Source organism: Schistocerca cancellata, chromosome 1, assembly GCF_023864275.1.
Source record: "Schistocerca cancellata isolate TAMUIC-IGC-003103 chromosome 1, iqSchCanc2.1, whole genome shotgun sequence".
Lineage (NCBI taxonomy): Eukaryota > Metazoa > Arthropoda > Insecta > Orthoptera > Acrididae > Schistocerca > Schistocerca cancellata.
The window spans coordinates 523,701,974-523,720,425 of NC_064626.1; the positions used below are offsets into that span (position 1 = coordinate 523,701,974).

Genomic DNA, 18,452 nt, shown 5'->3' on the forward strand with positions numbered 1-18,452 from the left:
AAACTCCGATCTTTCTGTTTAATTATAAGAAACACATTCTGGCCACCAGCATATGTTCTGTTACTCGATACTGAAAGAGTATGTGTAATCCTCAAGCATGGAAGACTGGCTGCTTGGGCCCTCTTGTTTGACTGGGTGTTAGTACCTACCAGCAGTCCACCTTTCCCACTGGGAGGAGGATGAGAAGATTTCAAAGCATCCATGATGGTCCCTTGAGCATCTACGGAAATAGAAGTCCACCTAGACAGAGCCCTGCATGCCTAGGTAAGCCTTATACAGCTAAGGTGCAGCAGGTTCCCCAGAGGTTGCAGCTAATGACCCTTCCTCATCAACAGCCATGCATCCCATCAGCGTATAGAACACCTTGAGATTCAGGGTTTTCTTTTACAGAGGTTGTTACCATCCCTACAAACCGGGCTGTCAAGCCAAGATCCCCACTCCCTGTGATACAGAAAGTTTCCCACTGTGCAGCATGGTGGTTGCTGATGCATGCCCAGAGCTTACAGTGACAGGGGACTGGTAGCTCAGGAACCCTGAGGTTGCCAAACCCATACTCAGGAAATGAATGCTGAATCCTTGAGAGGTATTCGAGCAATGGTGAAGATTAACAATGCCAGTGATGCACTGAAAAATAACAAAAATAGTAACTTTTGTTTTTGAGGGAGTGGGGGGTCTGAATGTGTACAGCAAAACTTTTGATACAAGAAACATATGCTGATGTGACATCAAAGTTTGCAGCACACTGTTCAAAGATGAATAGCTGAAATGCACACCAATTAGTGAATCTTCCTAAAAATTGTCTTTGCTGTTGACATTTGAAAGAAAAACAACAGTTCTATGGCATCCGGGATAAAACACTATAAAACAAAGTCTTAAAATGGATTCCTGAGATCATTTTTAAGGGCACCCAGAACGTGAAAAATATGAAAAATAAATTTTACTAAGTTTTCTGATTAACTTGTTTCAAGACATACACCTAACTTAATTATACCGTATTTACTCGAATCTAAGCCGTACTCGAATATAAGCCGCACCTGAAAAATGAGACTCGAAATAAAGGAAAAAAATATTTCCCGAATCTAACCCGAACCTGAAATTTGAGACTCGAAATTCAAGGGGAGAGAAAAGTTTTAGGCCGCACCTCCAAATCGAAACAAAGTTGGTCCATTGTAATACGAGATACAATTTAGGTCGAATGAAAGACGATACAGCTACAGTAGTTTGGTTCGAGTCGTAAGTTAGCAGTTCAGCTTTACCAGGTAGCCATTGCTATGCGTCAGGCGCTCCGTCCGTATTTATACGGGTACCCTTCCTTTTTCACGTGCTTCGTCTGGTTTGAATCGATTGCTTATTTTGCTTTGATCTGAGTGCCGTTTTCTTTGTTATAGGTGTTTACGTCACTCTAAGCTGAAAATGCATTCATGTACTGTGTCATGCATTGTTTGTCGTATTCTGATAGTGCGTGTGTACGGCCTGTTGCCGCTCGCGGCATGACTTGCTTTTGTGCGCGCTACCACCGCTTTTAAAAAAAAAAAAAAAAGAGGAATCGTCTCATTAGCGAAACAATGGCAAGAGACTGCAGTTTGTTGTTACTTACACTGCTGCTTTCTTTGATAATGATCAACAAGAACCAAATAATAGACTGCGTATGATAGAACATGTTCTGAACGAGAGTTAGGCGCAAATTTTTCTCCGTTTGAAAATCTTTGCGGCCGCTTCTTTAGCACATCAAATTCTGCACAGAAATTAGTCATCTTACATTTAAAATCTAGTCAGTTGCCATGCTTCATTTCTGACTATATCACTATTAGGCATAAGAATAATACGAATATAAACATGACACGATACGTATATTCTTCTGCGTTTGCTGTTGTTTCACTCTAGTTTCGTAGTTTATTAGGCAGACAGGATTTAAATGAGAGCAGCAAACACGAAAGAATACATGGCAAAATGTTTATTTTCGTATTATTCTTATGGTGAAGAGAATACTGCATGTGATTCACATTTCATCAGGTTCCTATTAGCAACCATCTCTTCTCACGGGTAGGAAAAAACTCTGAACGTAGAGTTGGCCATATTGACAAACATCCCTAACAGTCTTGCCAGTCGGATTTTCGTAGTACATTGAAATTCTGCTACATTCGAAGATGAACAATACAGAATTTGTATTTATTTCGTTGGACATTGTATGAAAATGCAGTGGTCGAAACTCGGGGCAGAGAAAAAAAAAAGGTTTTGGCGCCAGTATTTATCTTTGTGCCCACAACGCATGCTTTTGTAGCGCTACATATATTCGACGGCAGAAGTTAGTTGTGGCGGCACCTACCAACATTTTTCAGAACTTCCGCTTGCTTTGCACTCGATTCTAAGCCGCAGGCGGTTTTTTGGATTACAAAAACTGGAAAAAAAGTGCGGCTTAGATTCGAGCAAATACGGTAAGTATTTCAAAATAAATAAATAATAAAAGGGGCCTGCACTGCTCTTTGTGGGTGTTTCCCGACCCATTTGACAAGGTTTTTTTTTGTGTGTGTGTGTGTGTGTGTGTGTGTGTGTGTGTGTGTGTGTGTGTGTGTGTGTGTGTGTCAGAGAAAGAGTTTTTACACGTTTTTAACTTCCCTCTATTTTCTTCAGAGATAGGGCTAGGACTTTTGCATTGTGTGGATTCTGTGCAGAGGTTGGCAGCTCTGGCAGAAAATATGACAGTTGTACATCAAAGTTTGTTGTTGTGTGGTTTTTGAGCACAATTTTTAATGTGTTGTTCTGAAGTGTGTTGAGTAGGTAGACAGAGTGGGTGCATTCTTGTTTGAATATCATTTTTTTACCAAAAATGCCACAAGTGAGTAATAGAAAGCGGAAAGACAAACGGAAGAACCATGTTTGGAAGAACATTTTTGCAAATCCAGAGGTTAGGTCTGAAGCAGATAGTGAAGCTTCTTCCCAGTGCAATGCATCCAAGAGGAAACTGACTACAAATGAAGACAGCTACAATAAAATGTCTCAGGAAACAGATCAAAACAACGTAAATGAAATACTTGACATAAGTGTACTGTCAGATATTTTTAAAAATTATATCAGGTGTAAGAATTATAATCAGGGAGACATTGAGCTTCAAGTCAAGTCATACATTGGCCTTGCATGTGAAATAATCCTATCTTGTAATTACAAAGTATCATTTTTTATTTGTCACTCTATGCAAAGAGAATCAGGAAAGTTATTTGAACTTAATCTGAGACTGGTTTATGCCCTTCTCTCTATTGGAAAAGGTGCAACCACAGAAGAAATGATGTGTGGTCTTATGAACTTACCAAAGCCTTCCACAAAATTTAGTACTTCCAACAAAACATTAAGTCTGTAGTGGAAGATATTGCACAAGAAACTATGCAGAAAGCAGTTGAAGAAGCTGTTCATGTCACTAACAGTGTCGACATAATGGACCTTACTGTAGGCTTACATGGTTCCTGGCAAGAGAGAAGGCATCAGTCACTCGGTGTGGTAACAGCCACTAGTGGAGACATTGCAAAAGCAACTGATGTAATTTTCTCAAAATATTGCAGATGCCCTTGTGAAATTAGAAATAACATTCTGAAAGCTGTCAAGCTAATTATAGTGGAAGCAGTCGTGATATGGAAGTTGAACAGACAAAGAAAATTTTTGAAAAGTCGTTCTTATGGTACAATGCAGGATATGTCAATTTCCTAGGTGTTGGTGACTTCAAAAAATTTCAAAACAATTGAATTGAAACCCTATGGTAACAAAATCAAAATAAAAAAAAGTTGGAATATATTGGTCATGTTCAGAAGAGAATGGGGTCAAGACTGAGGCAGCTCAAAACAAAATTAGGAAGAAAGCAACTTGCTGACAAAAAGCCTAGTGGAGGTAAGAACAGGCTTGCACTTTGCCACATGACTGTTTGACAGATTTCAAAGAATACATGTTCTATGCAAAAACTTTTACGTTTATGAAAGTCTAATTTTATTTTGTGGCAGACTTTCACAGATTTAGCTTCAGAAAATGAATACTGTCATAACCTAAAGATATGTTCACGGAAGAAAAAAGAAAGTGGTGATGTGGCTGCCAAATTTCAGCCAGTGAAAATATTTTGCTACAAATGTGTGCATATGTGTCTCTGTATAGGAAGTTCAGACTTTTTTGCATTGCCAGCTGGTATAATTCTCACAAGATCTCCATGGAATAGCTAGACAAGAGTACTGTCAAGATCAACATGGATTACCTCAGATCAGTGGAACTACTGAGAAAAATAGAACTAAAATTTGGATCAGCCAATAATACTCTTACTGTAAAACACGCTGATTTAAAAATAAAAAAGTATATCTATTCTTAATTCTTCATAATATACCGGAGTATGTGGGGTGTAAAACTGAGAAAAGACAGTTTAGACCTAATTGCTTTACCAATTACAATCAAGGACCAGATGGTGTGACTAAACACGATCGGTGTTGACCCTCATATCCTCTGACGAGCAGATATGTCAAGGGGCATAAGAAAATATACTTTACCTTCTGGACACAGAAATGCTCAATTATTTAAGGACTGATATTCTTGTCAGTTATTTTCCCTGGAAAATGTCTCCACCCTTCCTTGATGATTAACTGAGCTTTCTACTTTGCTTGATTGTCCCTTATGGATATAGCTTGGGAGGGTCATATTCTTCTGGAGCTGCTTTACACACTGAGCTGAAACTGTGAGCTTGAGCCTACAATACCTCGATTGCAACTGACAAAACAATGAGGTCTCAACTGTGAAAATTTTATTTCAAAAATTTTTATGTGAATGTGTTAACAATAGACTTCAGTATTAAACTGTCTATTTACCCCCAAAGACATTTTTTAAGGTAACTATATATTCTCGTCTGTGTTATAGACACTGTCTTATAAGAATCAAACTTTGAAGCTCTATGTCCATACCTGACAATAGTTTTTTACGTGTTGCGGGCTAATGTGAGCTTGGCTGCAGAATATGCAGTGGCACATTAAGTTATTATCTCAACAAACAATTAACTTGGTCAAAATAGTTTGAGTGAGGTTTATCTGGCTCATCTTGTCACTGGGAAACTGCCAAAGTGTATAGAAAATAGAATACAGGACTGCTGGGGATTTGTTCAATCTCCATAGACTACGTGCGCAGACAAAAGTATCCACTACAACCACCATTGAAATTCAATATGCAGATGATAATGTCATTTTTGCAAACTCAGAAGATCCACAAGCAACCAAAATGTATTGATGAAGCAAACTTAAGTATTGGACTAAGCCTTAACATCCATAAGATGCAGATCCTACATCCACCGGCACCTAACTATACCGCCATACACCAAAAAATCACAGTCCAAGACAAAGTCCTGCAGAATGAAGAACACTTCCCATACCCTGGCAGCCACCTTTCGGCAAACGCAAATATTGATACTGAAATCCTTCACCTCAAATATGGGAGTACAGCTTCTGGTCGTCATTAGCTCTAGGTATATCACCCAACTTTTACACCATCTCTTACATATGGGTGCGAAGCATGGACTACTTACAGACAGCACATATGATATCTGGAAAAGTACCATCAGCAATGCTTGAGAAGGATCTTAAGGGTGAAATGACAAGACTGGTGAACTAAAATCAGTGATCTGGAAGAAGAAAACTCTACTAGCATTGAAGCCGTGATCATTAAGCATCAACTCCATTGGATGGGCCACATCATCATTTGAACACCTGAATCCCATCTACCAAAACAAATTACCGTATATATATATATATATATATATATATATATATATATATATATATATATATATATATATATATATATATATAAACACACAGTGGAAGACGAGCTTTTTTTCTCTGCCCCGAGTTTCAACCACTGCATTTTCATACATTATCCAACGAAATAAATACAAATTCCATATTGTTCATCTTCGAATGTCGCAGAATGTCAATGTACTACGAAAATCTGACTGGCAAGACTGTTTGGGATGTTTGTCAATATGGCCAACTCTACGTTCTGCATTTTTTTCCTACCTGTGAGAAGAGATGGTCGCTAATAGGAACTTCTGTGAATTGTGAATCACATGCAGTATTCTCTTCACCATAAGAATAATACGAATATAAACATTTTGCCATGTATTCTTTCGTGTTTGCTGCTATCTCATTTAAATCCTGTCTGCCTAATAAACTACGAAACTAGAGTGAGACAACAGCAAATGCGAAAGAATATACATATCATGTCATGAAACTCGTATAATTCTTATGCCTAATGGTGATACAGTCAGAAATGAAGCACGGCAATTGGCTAGATTTTAAATTTAAGATGACTCCAATTTCTGTGCAGAATGTAATGTACTAAAGAGGCGTCTGCAAAGATTTTCAAACGGAGAAAAATTTTCGCTAAGCTCTCATTCTGAACATCTTCTATCATATGCAGTCTATTATTTGGTTCTTGTTGATCATTATCAAAGAAGGCAGCAGTGTAAGTAACAACAAATAGCAGTCTCTTGCCATTGTTTCCCTAATGAGACGATTCCTCTCTCTCTCTCTCTCTCTCTCTCTCTCTCTCTCTCTCTCTCTCTCTCTCTCGTTTTTATTGTAAGCAACTGTAGCATGCGCAAAAGCAAGCCATGCCGCGAGCGGCGACAGGCCGTAAACACTCATTATCAGAATGCGACAAACAATGCATGACACAGTACAGTAATGCATTTTCAGCTTAAAGTGACGTAAACACCTATAACAAAGAGAATAGCACTTATCAGATCAAAGAAAAATAAGCAATCCATTCAAACCATACGAAGCACGTGAAAAAGGAAGGGTAACCGTATAAATAAGGACGGAGGGCCTGACGCAAAGCAATGGCTACCTGGTAAAGCTTAACTGCTAAGCTTACGACTCGGACCAAACTACTATAGCTGTATCGTCATTCATTCGAGCTAAATTGTGTCTCATATTACAATGGACCAACTTTGTTTCGATTTGGAGGTGCGGCCTAAAACTTTTCTCTCCCCTTGAATTTCGAGTCTCAAATTTCAGGTGCGGCTTAGATTCGGGAAAACTTTTTTTCCTTGATTGCAAGTCTCATTTTTCAGGTGCGGCTTAGATTCGAGTGAGGCTGAGATTCGAGTAAATACGGTATGTATGCCAGCCAAAGCATGGTCAAAGACAAATTGGAAAACAACAGAAATGATACAAAGATAAAAGGACAATATGAAAAGCTGTCAAACTGAAACTGGTAACTGGGATAATTGTAAAGTTTGGGAAGGAAATCAGCATTTTGAGCAACTGAGGCAGAAAACAGAATCTGACATGCGCAATGCTAGGAAAAAATGGGAGCTCCTGACAATAAGCAACACTATGCAGCCAGTCCCCACCACAACAAATGTGTGTCAACAATGTGGAAAAATCTTAGCTCCATCAGGCCTCTACAGTCACTTAAAATCCCACAGAAAATGAGTTTCGAAGAAGACATTCATACTTGTCAGCAAGTGATAGCTCATAATCATCATCTGCCTTAAGGTAGACATTCTGCAATATAACTATAACTTCAGATTTTAGAGAGGAATTCTGACAACACACAAAATTTTAAACCACAAGCATCAAAACTTTTGCTGTAATCCATGCAACTGAGTTTCTGTGGTTCCAAGCCCACATAAATCTAAGTGACATATAAATCACCACATTTACACAGGGAGTGGGATAAAAGAAGGAAGACATCTCCCAGTGCTACACTGGATCACATGGCACCAATCAACTTCTGACTCAGATGAAGGTGCCAACAAGTGTGCCACTTGCGTGTTGTTCTCGGCCAGTGCTCAGACCCTGTGATCTAGCTGTTATCTATATGATGACCACTGTGACAGACAGACTTCCCAAGGTTCCTGTGCCAGTTGGACTTGATCTCAAGTATTGTTTTGTGTGACCAGTACACAGTGCTTAATAAATGAACCATGTACCACAACTCAACAATTTCTTTCATCAAAAGGTAAAATAAACAGTAGAATTCCAATCATATTTAGAGACACTTTCTCATCACATAACACGTTCAACAAATTTGTGTGTCTTATTGCTCACATTCAACATGTTCAAGGTGCAGATGCTTGCTTGTGGTCAATTTTTCAGACAGATTGTACCTGGACACACCAGTACAAAATAAAGAATTAAATATTTACATGAACTGATCATGCACGTTTGCACATTTTATCCTTTCGCTTGATTATGTATGAATTGCCAGTGGGAGTGGACTGGATTTCCCGGGCTCAGGATGGATTACCACCAGTTTTGTAATGATCTGTCTCATGTGAGTAAGGATTATGAGCAAAGGAGGTATGTGCAAGTGGGCTAAGGGGGGCTACGACATAAAGGTTAGGTGGCTGAAAGAAATTTATTTAGAAAAGCCTTGAAGGATTTATGTTAATACTGATTTCTTTCCATGGCCTAACAAAGTTATACTTTTGTAGAACACTTTGTAAATAGATTATAGTGTAAGAGTAATATGTAAAACAGAGATCAGCTTTTCATTTGAAGGGGTGTCACTGTGCGTAAGTTGAGACAATAGTCCAAGAGATTTGCTTGGATCCAAATTAACCTGAGCACAAAAAAGCTTGTTGCACTCAAGACTTTTGCCCATCCACATGAACATGCACGTGCCTTTCACAATTTTTGGCAGCATCCTGAATCCCATTAACCTTTTTCACTATGGAAACACATCAGCCTTTATATGCCGGCTCACTGTTTGCCCATACAGCTTTCCTTCTAATCTTTCCGATTTGTCTTTTTAAACATCGAACAGTATTTCATCACACAGTTTTGTCAAATGTTTTATGAATGCATCAAATGCAATTTCTGTAGCACTGGTCAACAAAGGGAGAACAAAATATCATTGTTCATTACAGAATACAGAGCTACAAGGATGTGACATTCAGTAAAATATCTGCAACTAACAGTGAAAGACTTTGAAAGCTCATAGCATTTGTTCGATTCAGTGACTAGTTCGTCTATTACATAAATGAAATCCTCTTTTCAGTTTTCCACACAGCATTGCCAACAGAACTACATTCAAAATTAATAGACATCTTTAAGAAAATGACATCTGCAACATATTTTTATGAACAACACAACTGCCAAACATCTTTTATTACTTACCTTTACAACAAAATCTGCCATAACAGGCTTGTGATCACTCTGAATATATTGTGGAAAGCTATTATAGGAGAGCTGTTCCACTTCAAGTGTCATGTTTTCATAAGCATTTTCATTCACATTATACAAAATTCTGTCTGTCCAAGATGGTCGTCTCCTGTAATACGAACAGAACACAAGTTATGGGAAATCTAAACTATATAGTTCTATTTTCCAAGAGAGAACAAATGGTATACCCACTTCAAATCATAGTCTGAAGAGTAAAACTGAAATTTGTATGTGGGAGGGAATGTTGGCAATGTTTCTGTCAACTCACTGAAAGCATCCCCACTGTTCATTACTTGATGGAGTTGATCTTTCTGTAAAAGGGTTTTGAGATCACCTTTCCTCACAAGTGAGTCAATTTTCTCTGCTGTCAAAGCTGGATTTTCTTCTAAGCGAAAATTCAAGTCACCAATCCAAAATACATAACTGTAACAAAAAATACATTTGTAAATTGCATCAAAAAGTGATAAAAATGGTTTTAATATAATATTTCTTTTTATGGATAGTAAGCATTTGTTTAACTATTCAGCAGAAAATTTCCCATGAATTCAAACCTAGTGATTATGTAATTGTAAAAGAAAAACTCCATTGAGAAATTCATCACATTCATAGCAAGACATGTGGATTGGCTAGTACTCATTTTCAGGAGGCACCACTATAAGACAACCAGCAAACACACACAAAAGTAAACAATGAAAGTACTTCTAAAGGCGCATTTACACTAAGCTCAGAACATGTTTTTGTTCAGAACATTGTGTGAAACTTGTTCCTCAACATGCTGGCAACAGTGTTCGTTGTTCGCGCTCCCGTTTACACTAGCGATCAACATTTCTACGTATTCACATAGTCTGCTGCGGTGAACTGATAGGTTACTTTGTGTATTCACATCAAGAGATATGTATGTCAAATGAAGAGGAAGAATTAATGACATTTGGTGCTGCATTAATAATACTTAACGAAATGAATAGATGAAGAAAACAACGTAGTCATTGTCGGTGAGCCAAAACATACAATAGAAGACGTGGCGGGAATGACATGCTATGTGAGCTGAATTTGGAAGATGGTTCTGGCTTTTGTAACTTCACTAGATGTCATGGTCAGATTTTGAAATGTTGGTGAATATTATACGACCAGTTGTTTCAAACAAAGACACAAATTTCAGAAAAGCAATCCCTGTGAACCAAAGACTTGCTGTTACTCTTCGTTTTCTGGCATCAGGAGACTCCTATCAAAGCCTTGCATATTTATTTCACATTTCAAAGCCAGCCATACCTCAAATAGTTCCGGAAGTTTATGAAGCTTTGGTTGAAGGATCATGTAAAGGAAATTAAGCTATGTTAACAGCACTGAAACACATACTGCAGCAAGAAAAGTGACAACTCGAAGTTTACGTCACTGAAAAATATGGATACAATTACAGTATTACTTTTGTATATAATATAACAGAAGGTACTGCCTTTAAATACTTACTTGAAATGTAAAAGAAGCTTGTACACTTCACTATAAGTTTCGTATAATTCTTGAAAAGTATTTTCTCAAATATTGCATTTTTGAGTTGTGTCACTATTCTTGGCAGGTTGCGACGTATTTAATTGATTAGATATTTATTTTTTTCTTTGCATTTACATATTTGCATCATTCCATGAAGATAATTTCTTCACAATCCAAATCAGATATGCTGCCAATGAATGTGACAGGGGAATCTGCAGTTGAAGTTGATGCTGATGATCCTGCTGCGTCTATGTTTATTACTGTAAGCTGCTGCTTTCTCGTACAGCACATCACTTATTCGTTTTGTAGCCACTGCCCTTTCATAGGGTTGAAGCTCTTTCAACTTAGTGACAACAAATTTTCCGAAATCTGTTGCTGAGTCCTGTCCGTCATCGGCGTTGATGTTTCAGCTGCATAATATTATGCAACATCTCTGCTGCATTAAGTATGGGGTCGCTTCTTCCACCCCCCCCCCCCCCCCCCCCCCCCCTCTTGGCCCGTTTTTGTGGAGGTGGTGTGCTGTCCTCTTCACCTTTCTCTGCAGGTTCCTCTGTTTCAGCTGCTGCATGTTGAGATAGCTCTTGCAAAACCTGAAGCCAAATTTACTTGTTTCAGATGCCAGCTACTGAAGACGAATGGTGTTCAAAAGAAAGTGTGTTTCTCCAGGCACTCCACTTCCCTCATTGCATGGGAGCAATTAATGGGAAGCACATTGTTCTATAGTGCCCTGTTGCTAATGGGAGGGAGTTTTATAACAATAAAAGATCGTTTAGCATTGTGTTGCTTGCTACAGTTGACGCCAACCACAACTTTTTATATGCTGACGTTGGCTGCCAAGGGAGGATTTCTGATGGAGGTGTTTTCAAAAATGCCTCCATAAGAGAGCTACTTCATAAAAACAAACTGAACTTGCCATGTCCCAAGTGTTTATCTGGATAGACAAAGCCACTACCATATGTATTCACGACAGATGATGCTTTTCCATTACAGGAAAACAACGTGAAGCCGTATCCAGGTAGGCACAACAGAGGCTCTGTAACTACAGATTGTCAGGGGAAAAGATGAGTGTGGAAAACAGATTTGGTATTATGGCTTCAGTGTTTCGTGTCTTCGGCAAACTGATGCTATTACAAACCATCACAATGACAGCAGTGTGTCTGCACAATTTTTTAAGAAGAAATTCAGAGTCAAGAAGTTAATACAGCCCACCTGGAAGCTTCGATTCTATTTTCGACAAACAAGTGAAGTCATTCCAGGTGCATGGAGATGAGATGCTAATGCATCCTCTATTACTGCACTCCCAAATATACCACGGAGAACTTCTCAGACATTCAAGGAAATTCGTGACAAATTTGCCAACTACTTTGTAAGCTTACAAGGAGCCGTTCCATGGCAAAATAATTACAGTTAAAATTGTTGTACAAGAGAATAAAATTAATCATCCTGGGTCTCCTTTGGTTCCTGGATATCATCCACGAAACATAGATATTTAAATCCAAACTACTTTGTTTTGTAGAGTGTGTCAGTACCACATCCAGATTGTTTACTTTCCTCTATTTTTCTTTTCTCTCTTCGGTACTGAGACAAGAGAGATTTAAATTTTTTTGTCCAAGTCACTGCTGCTGGTGCCAAGCACCGCAGCAACTTTTTGTAATGAATCATGTTTGATTTTAGTATTTTTGTAACCTGCACAACGTACATTCCACAGGCACTCCTCTGCCTCAGAGCGATATCAATTGGAAAATTTTGTCTCGTGACATTTCAAATAAAAATGAAGAGACATAAACTAAACGCACCACTACACTCCAGCAAAACAAACACCAAAACATTCACTTGGAGCAAACGAACACTAGCGCTGCATAGCGGAATTTAGTGGTAGAAGGCTACGAACAATGTTTCTTTGATCTCTACCGACGCAGCTGTGAAACACTGATTTTGTGTTGCAAACATGTTGCGAAGATCGGTAGTCCATTACTAGGCACGAACAATGTTGCGAACTCAGTGTTAACGCGCATTAACATTCAGACCCACAGGCTTCAGAGTAGGAAAGAAGAAATAGTTTGAGGAGACAATGAGAGTGGGAGTCAGTCACTTTGAATCAAAGTTAGGAGCGTCTCGAAAGGGGAGGGAAGCAAAGATGATTGAAAAATACTCAGAGAGTACATGGTCAAGACGGTACATAAAAAAAGCACTATGACAAGTGTCCCCTATACTAGCTGAATGTAGAACTCTTATCTTGGAGTGTAGAACTTCAGTGCACCTGCAGATTATCATCACCTACCTTATTGTAGTTTGGCAAAAGATTTCCAAACAGAGACTGTCAAATCTGGATAATATGGTACAACTTGGGCCAAATCAGACTGGATTCGTGAGGTGGCCACATGCCGACAGACTGCAAAATTTAGTCGACTGAAGACGACATCGCAGCGAGAAACTGTTATTCGACGCCCTGTTATTAATATGACAGGTAGAGATTTGGATGATGCTACGATGACGGTTTTGAGTAAGGGACTGAATTTTGCAGCCACGCCACAGGTTCTGCCATTGCCGTCGTTTATCAGCGCCATTGAAGAAGCTGTTCGACCACTTCCCTTCGATTCAGCAGAGGAAATAAGATGTGAAACATGCCGTGCAATTATGAAGGCTCGCCCACAAAGGAGCAGTATATCTGTGGCAGAGAGGGCTGCTCTACGCAAGCTTTGCCTGGATACTCAGACGGTGGTACTCCCAGCAGATAAAGGTAATGCTACTGTTTTATTGTCTCGGGACGAATACCATGATAAAATTTACAATTTATTGAGTGACAGCATGTACCAGAAGATCAGCAGGGATCCCACTAATCGAGTGGCGAAGAAAACTGTTTCACTTCTGAACGATTCTCCCTTTCCACCAGAAGTTGTATGCAGATTGAAACCAAGTGGTCCAGTGCCTCCTATACTCCATTCACCGAAACAAGAGACATACCATAAACACGGCAAGACGCGTGACCACAGCGCTGCCGTCGAGGGCTGTAAAAGGCAGGGGCGTCAGAAATTAAAAAATGAAAGTCGTGTTTTTTATAATTTGGCACCTGAACATGATAAAGTGATCCAAGAACTACCTTCCGACACATTTTTTTACATTACATTAAAATTTATTGTCACTGAAAAAGAGAAATATTTAAGCTTTCAGGAAAAGTTGGTTTTTTAGCATTACTCTATATTTATCACGCCATATCTCCTAAACTGTGTGTCGCACAGCAAAATAATTTTATAATTGCCTTCAGTACTATATGTTGATGACGTCTGCAAATTTTCTGCCCAATAGAGTGAGTAATAGTGAAGTAATAAATTAAAATCTCACGTCTGACGCAGAACTTTTACCAAATCATCATCCGAAATATAGTAAGCGACAAACTTTTTCCCTTTACATTTTTTGTGGGGGTGTAAGCGAGTTAAGTTTCAGAAAGATTTGAATTTAATTTTGTAGTATGTTCGAATGCGATGGGTGCAAGCGTTTGTCCTTTATGAGCGATGCATTGTGCGGTTCGCAGGTGCGGCGCTCAGTCAGTGTGACCGTCTCAGTTGCAAGTGTGAGCTCGTTAGTGGGTGTTTTACAGCGGCGATTTCAGGATATCTTAAGTTCATCTGTAAAGACACTTGAAAGACAAGTTGTTGATTATTAGAGTAAGTATGTGTGTTTGTAGTCACACAGCATTCACTGTTTATGTGCACATCCAACAACATCGCATGATTTCTTATTTTATATATTCACTGATTTCATTAGCATCACATACGGCTGTCCTCATTATGTTATCCATGGATTCAGTGAGAGAGATCGACGTGTCAGTTCTGAGTCCACCGAAGAAGCGAGCAAAGAAGAAATCATTAAGTTCTTCTGAGAAGCACATGGTGCTTAATGTGTATAAAATGGAACTGTTACATCCAGAGCAGTCGATGAGTGACTGTTTCGAAAACAACTGCAGCTACAGGTGTTGGACGTTCTTCAGTGAATCTTGTGATAAGTGAGTACAAGGCCTCACACTCTTTGGTTTCTCCCAAGAAAGGAAAATTATGACATAAACTTTCTGAAAGTGTTGATGACTTCGATAGAAATGCGATACGAAGGAAAGTACATAATTTTTTTTTTTTAACGAATTGCCAACAATTGACAAAGTGCTTACAGTCGTGAACGAAGATCCAGATCTGAGCAATTTTCGGAGAACTACATTTTATAAGTTATTGAGAGAAATGAATTTCAATTATGTCTGGCGTGGGCACTATAGCATGCTAATAGGCAGGGATGACATCATTTTATGGACGCGACGTTATCTTTGAACCATTAAATGGTTGAGAGATGAAGGCAGACCCATTTACTATTTGGACGAGACGTGGGTGAACGCAGGACATACCCAAAGTTACGTCTGGGTAGATGACACTATAAATTCCTCAAAACAAGTGTTTCTGTCCGGATTATCCGCCGGAAGCAAGGGCCCACCAGGTAAAGGAAAACGTCTGATTATCGCACGCATTGGCAGGAAAGCAGGGTTCATTGAAGGACGTTTGTGGACTTTCGAATCCAAGAAAAGTGGAGACTATCATGAGGAGATGTGCGCCGAAACCTTCGAGAAGTGGTTTCAAGATGTTCTTCCTCGGCTGCAGGAAAATTTAGTTATTGTTCTTGATAACGCGCCATTCTTGGAGAAAAGAAAAAGTTCCCAATGAAAATTACATTTAGCACGAAATATCAGAGTGGCTAAAATCTAAAAACATCAATTTCGAAGACGGTGTGTTGAAGAAAGACTTATTAGATATAGTTAAAAATCACAGAACAGCGCACAACGAATACGCAATAGATGAAATGGCAAAGAATGCAGGGAAAACTGTTCTCAGAATTCCTCCGTACCACTGTGTATTAAACGCCATTGAGTTAGTGTGGGCCAGAATCAAAAGCTATGATGCAGCGAAAAACAAAACATAAAAAATGCCGGAAGTTAAAGTACTGCAAGAAGAAGCAGTAAGAACAGCGACTGCAGAGAATTGGAACAAGTGCGTCCTCAATGTCTTAGAAAAAAGTGGAAACTCAAATGTGGAAATTAGACTGCATTATAGAGGAGAGAGAAGAGTGGTTTGTTATAAACCTCAATGAAAACAGTTCAAATTCGACAGAGTGAACCTTGTTTCGTTCTTTATCATTATTATTACTGGTATTGTTATTAAAATTAACAATTAATTGTGTTTGAATGGAGCGTTTTGCTGACAACCTGAATGAAAATAAATCTGCTTCAACTGAATGAACTCAGTTTAACATTATTTTAACATTATTGTTAAATTTATTTCGTACAATGTTGCCCAGGTTTCTCACGGTCCGCTGTGACAGCTCGGCAGCCAGCCGAATGCTGCCAGCTGCAAAGCGTGCACCAAGGATTTTCCACACCCCTACGTATCATGTGAACACCGAATGCTTTCTCTGGAAACGAGCGTAGTCGCTCACGTGACACTGTTTATGTTTCGTCCCAGCACTCGGTGAATAGACTTTAGACTTTATGGACTACCAAAGGTCCACAAGAAAGCTGTTCCTCTACACCCCATAGTGAGTAACACAGGCTCTCCGACCTATGATGTTGCCAAACATCTGGCATCATTGTTAAGGCCTCTAGTGGGAAAATGTACTCACCACATAAGAAACTCTGCTGACTTCATTAGTAAACTGAAATCATTGAAAACGAACCCGTGTGATATATTAGTTAGTTTTGATGTGGTGGCTTTATTTACAAAGGTTCCCCTTCCAGAATCTCTACAACTTATTGAAAGAAGTTTTGACAAAGAGATTTCAGCTTTATTTAAACATGTTCTGACCTCCACATATTTCTTATTTAACAACGAATCTTTTGAACAGACGGACAAAGTCACCATGGGTAGTCCCTTATCCCCTCTGGTGGCCAATTTATTTATGGAGGACTTCGAGGAGAAAGCGCTTGAATCTGCTGACTTTAAACCCACAGTATTCTGGAGGTATGTTGATGACACCTTTGTAGTTTGGCCCCATGGAGAAGACAACTTGCAAGACTTCTTAAGACATCTGAACTCCCTCCACGATCAAATAAAGTTCACAATGGAAATTGAAAAGGAGAGATGCCTTCCATTCTTGGATGTTTTGGTTTGGCACAGAGAGGATGGCACTTTGGGACATGAAGTGTATAGGAAGCAGACTCACACCGATCTGTATTTACGTGCAAATAGCTGCCACCATCCTGCCCAGCCAATGAGTGTTCTCTGAACTTCGACCCACAGAGCACATATTATTTCTGACGAAAGCAGTCTGCAAGATGAACTTTCCCACTTACAAAGAGTGTTTGAAGACAATGGGTACTCTCCACAACAAATACAGAGGGCACTGAAAATGAAACCGAAAGAGGCCACAAAGAAAGCAGAATAAGATGAAGAAACCTTTAAATCAATGGCCTTCCTGCCATATGTGGGTAGCCTCTCATCAAAAACAGGACAGATTCTCGGCAGACACAAAGCAAAAGTGATTTTTCGTCCTCCACCCAAGACAGCTGCACTCGTGGGCTCCGTCAAAGATGATTTGCTGCTCCGAAAATCTGGAGTTTACAAAATTCCATGTGAGTGTGCCCCTTCTTACATCGGACAAACAACTCGTACTGTCCAAGAAAGATGTACAGAACACTGGAGGCACACATGACTTTTACAACTAAACAAGTCGGCAGTGGCAGAGCACTGTATTGATAATGGTCACAGTATGTTGTATGACAACGTCGAAATTTTGGCAACTACATCATCCTTTTGGGACTCGATAGTGAAGGAGGTAGTTGAAATTCGCTTGACGACGAATTTAATTAATAGAGATAGTGGTTTCAATCTTGATAAATCATGGAATCCGGCACTTGCTGTAATAAACTCACAAAGACATCGTCGTCAGTGCAGCTCACAATGATAAACCGATATGCCAACACAGATTGACTGCGGAGTCATAGATACAACTCGCGCATTATGAATGTCTCTGCCGCCAACCAACATCTCTGGCACATTTGCACCTGTGGCCGCATGCGCAGTCACGCGGTACACGAGTATAAAGGGACGAAGCGAGCACTGGAGCGGCAGTCTTGTGACTCACTCTGAAGATGGCTGGATGGTATACAGCCGAAATATAAGAAGAAGGAGATTTCTTGGGGCTGCACACCCGAAACTTAACAGAACAATATTGCAGTACTTCATTACAAACACCCACATGACCCAAATAATTCCTTCCTTCAACTAAGTTACAAATTTTACAATATCTCATAATTTCACTTTATATGAGAAAAAGTACCATCACAGCTGTATCTTGAGAAAGTCTTTATTCTCTCACACGACTAGTTTCGGAGGCACGTTACCACCATCGTCAGGCTCCACCACTGCCAAAGGAGTATTTCATTTCCTTGGTGCATTTACTGTGGGATCCTTGTTACTAGCACACGTGGGCTAGCTTTTCATCAGGAGTCTATACTTGATACTGTGTTGTCTCCAGTCAACACAGTGTCAAGTATAGACACCTGATGAAAGCTAGCCCAAGTGTGATAGTAACAAAGATCCCAGAGTAAATGTGCCAATGAAATCAAATACTCTTTTGGCAGTGGTGGGGCCCGAGGACGGCAGTAATGTGCTGCTGAAACTAGTCATGTTGTAGGACAAAGACATTCTCAAGATACTGCTGTGGTGGAACTTTTTCTCAAATATATCATCAACTGAAATCCCTCATCCAAGCAATAAGATGGGCATCTATAAATCATAGATTTGT

At 39.4% G+C, this 18,452-nt stretch overlaps 1 protein-coding gene across 1 annotated transcript in view; it reads right to left on the minus strand.

The window, feature by feature from the left end:
* Positions 1 to 18,452, minus strand: part of LOC126179226 (phosphatidylinositol 4,5-bisphosphate 5-phosphatase A-like) — a 76,570-nt gene that overhangs the window by 29,057 nt on the left and 29,061 nt on the right. The window contains exons 6-7 of the mRNA XM_049924592.1: positions 9,378 to 9,608; positions 9,141 to 9,294 (exon numbers count right to left, since the gene is read on the minus strand). Coding sequence (XP_049780549.1) covers positions 9,141 to 9,294; positions 9,378 to 9,608 — 385 coding nt within the window. The remainder of the gene's footprint in view (positions 1 to 9,140; positions 9,295 to 9,377; positions 9,609 to 18,452) is intronic.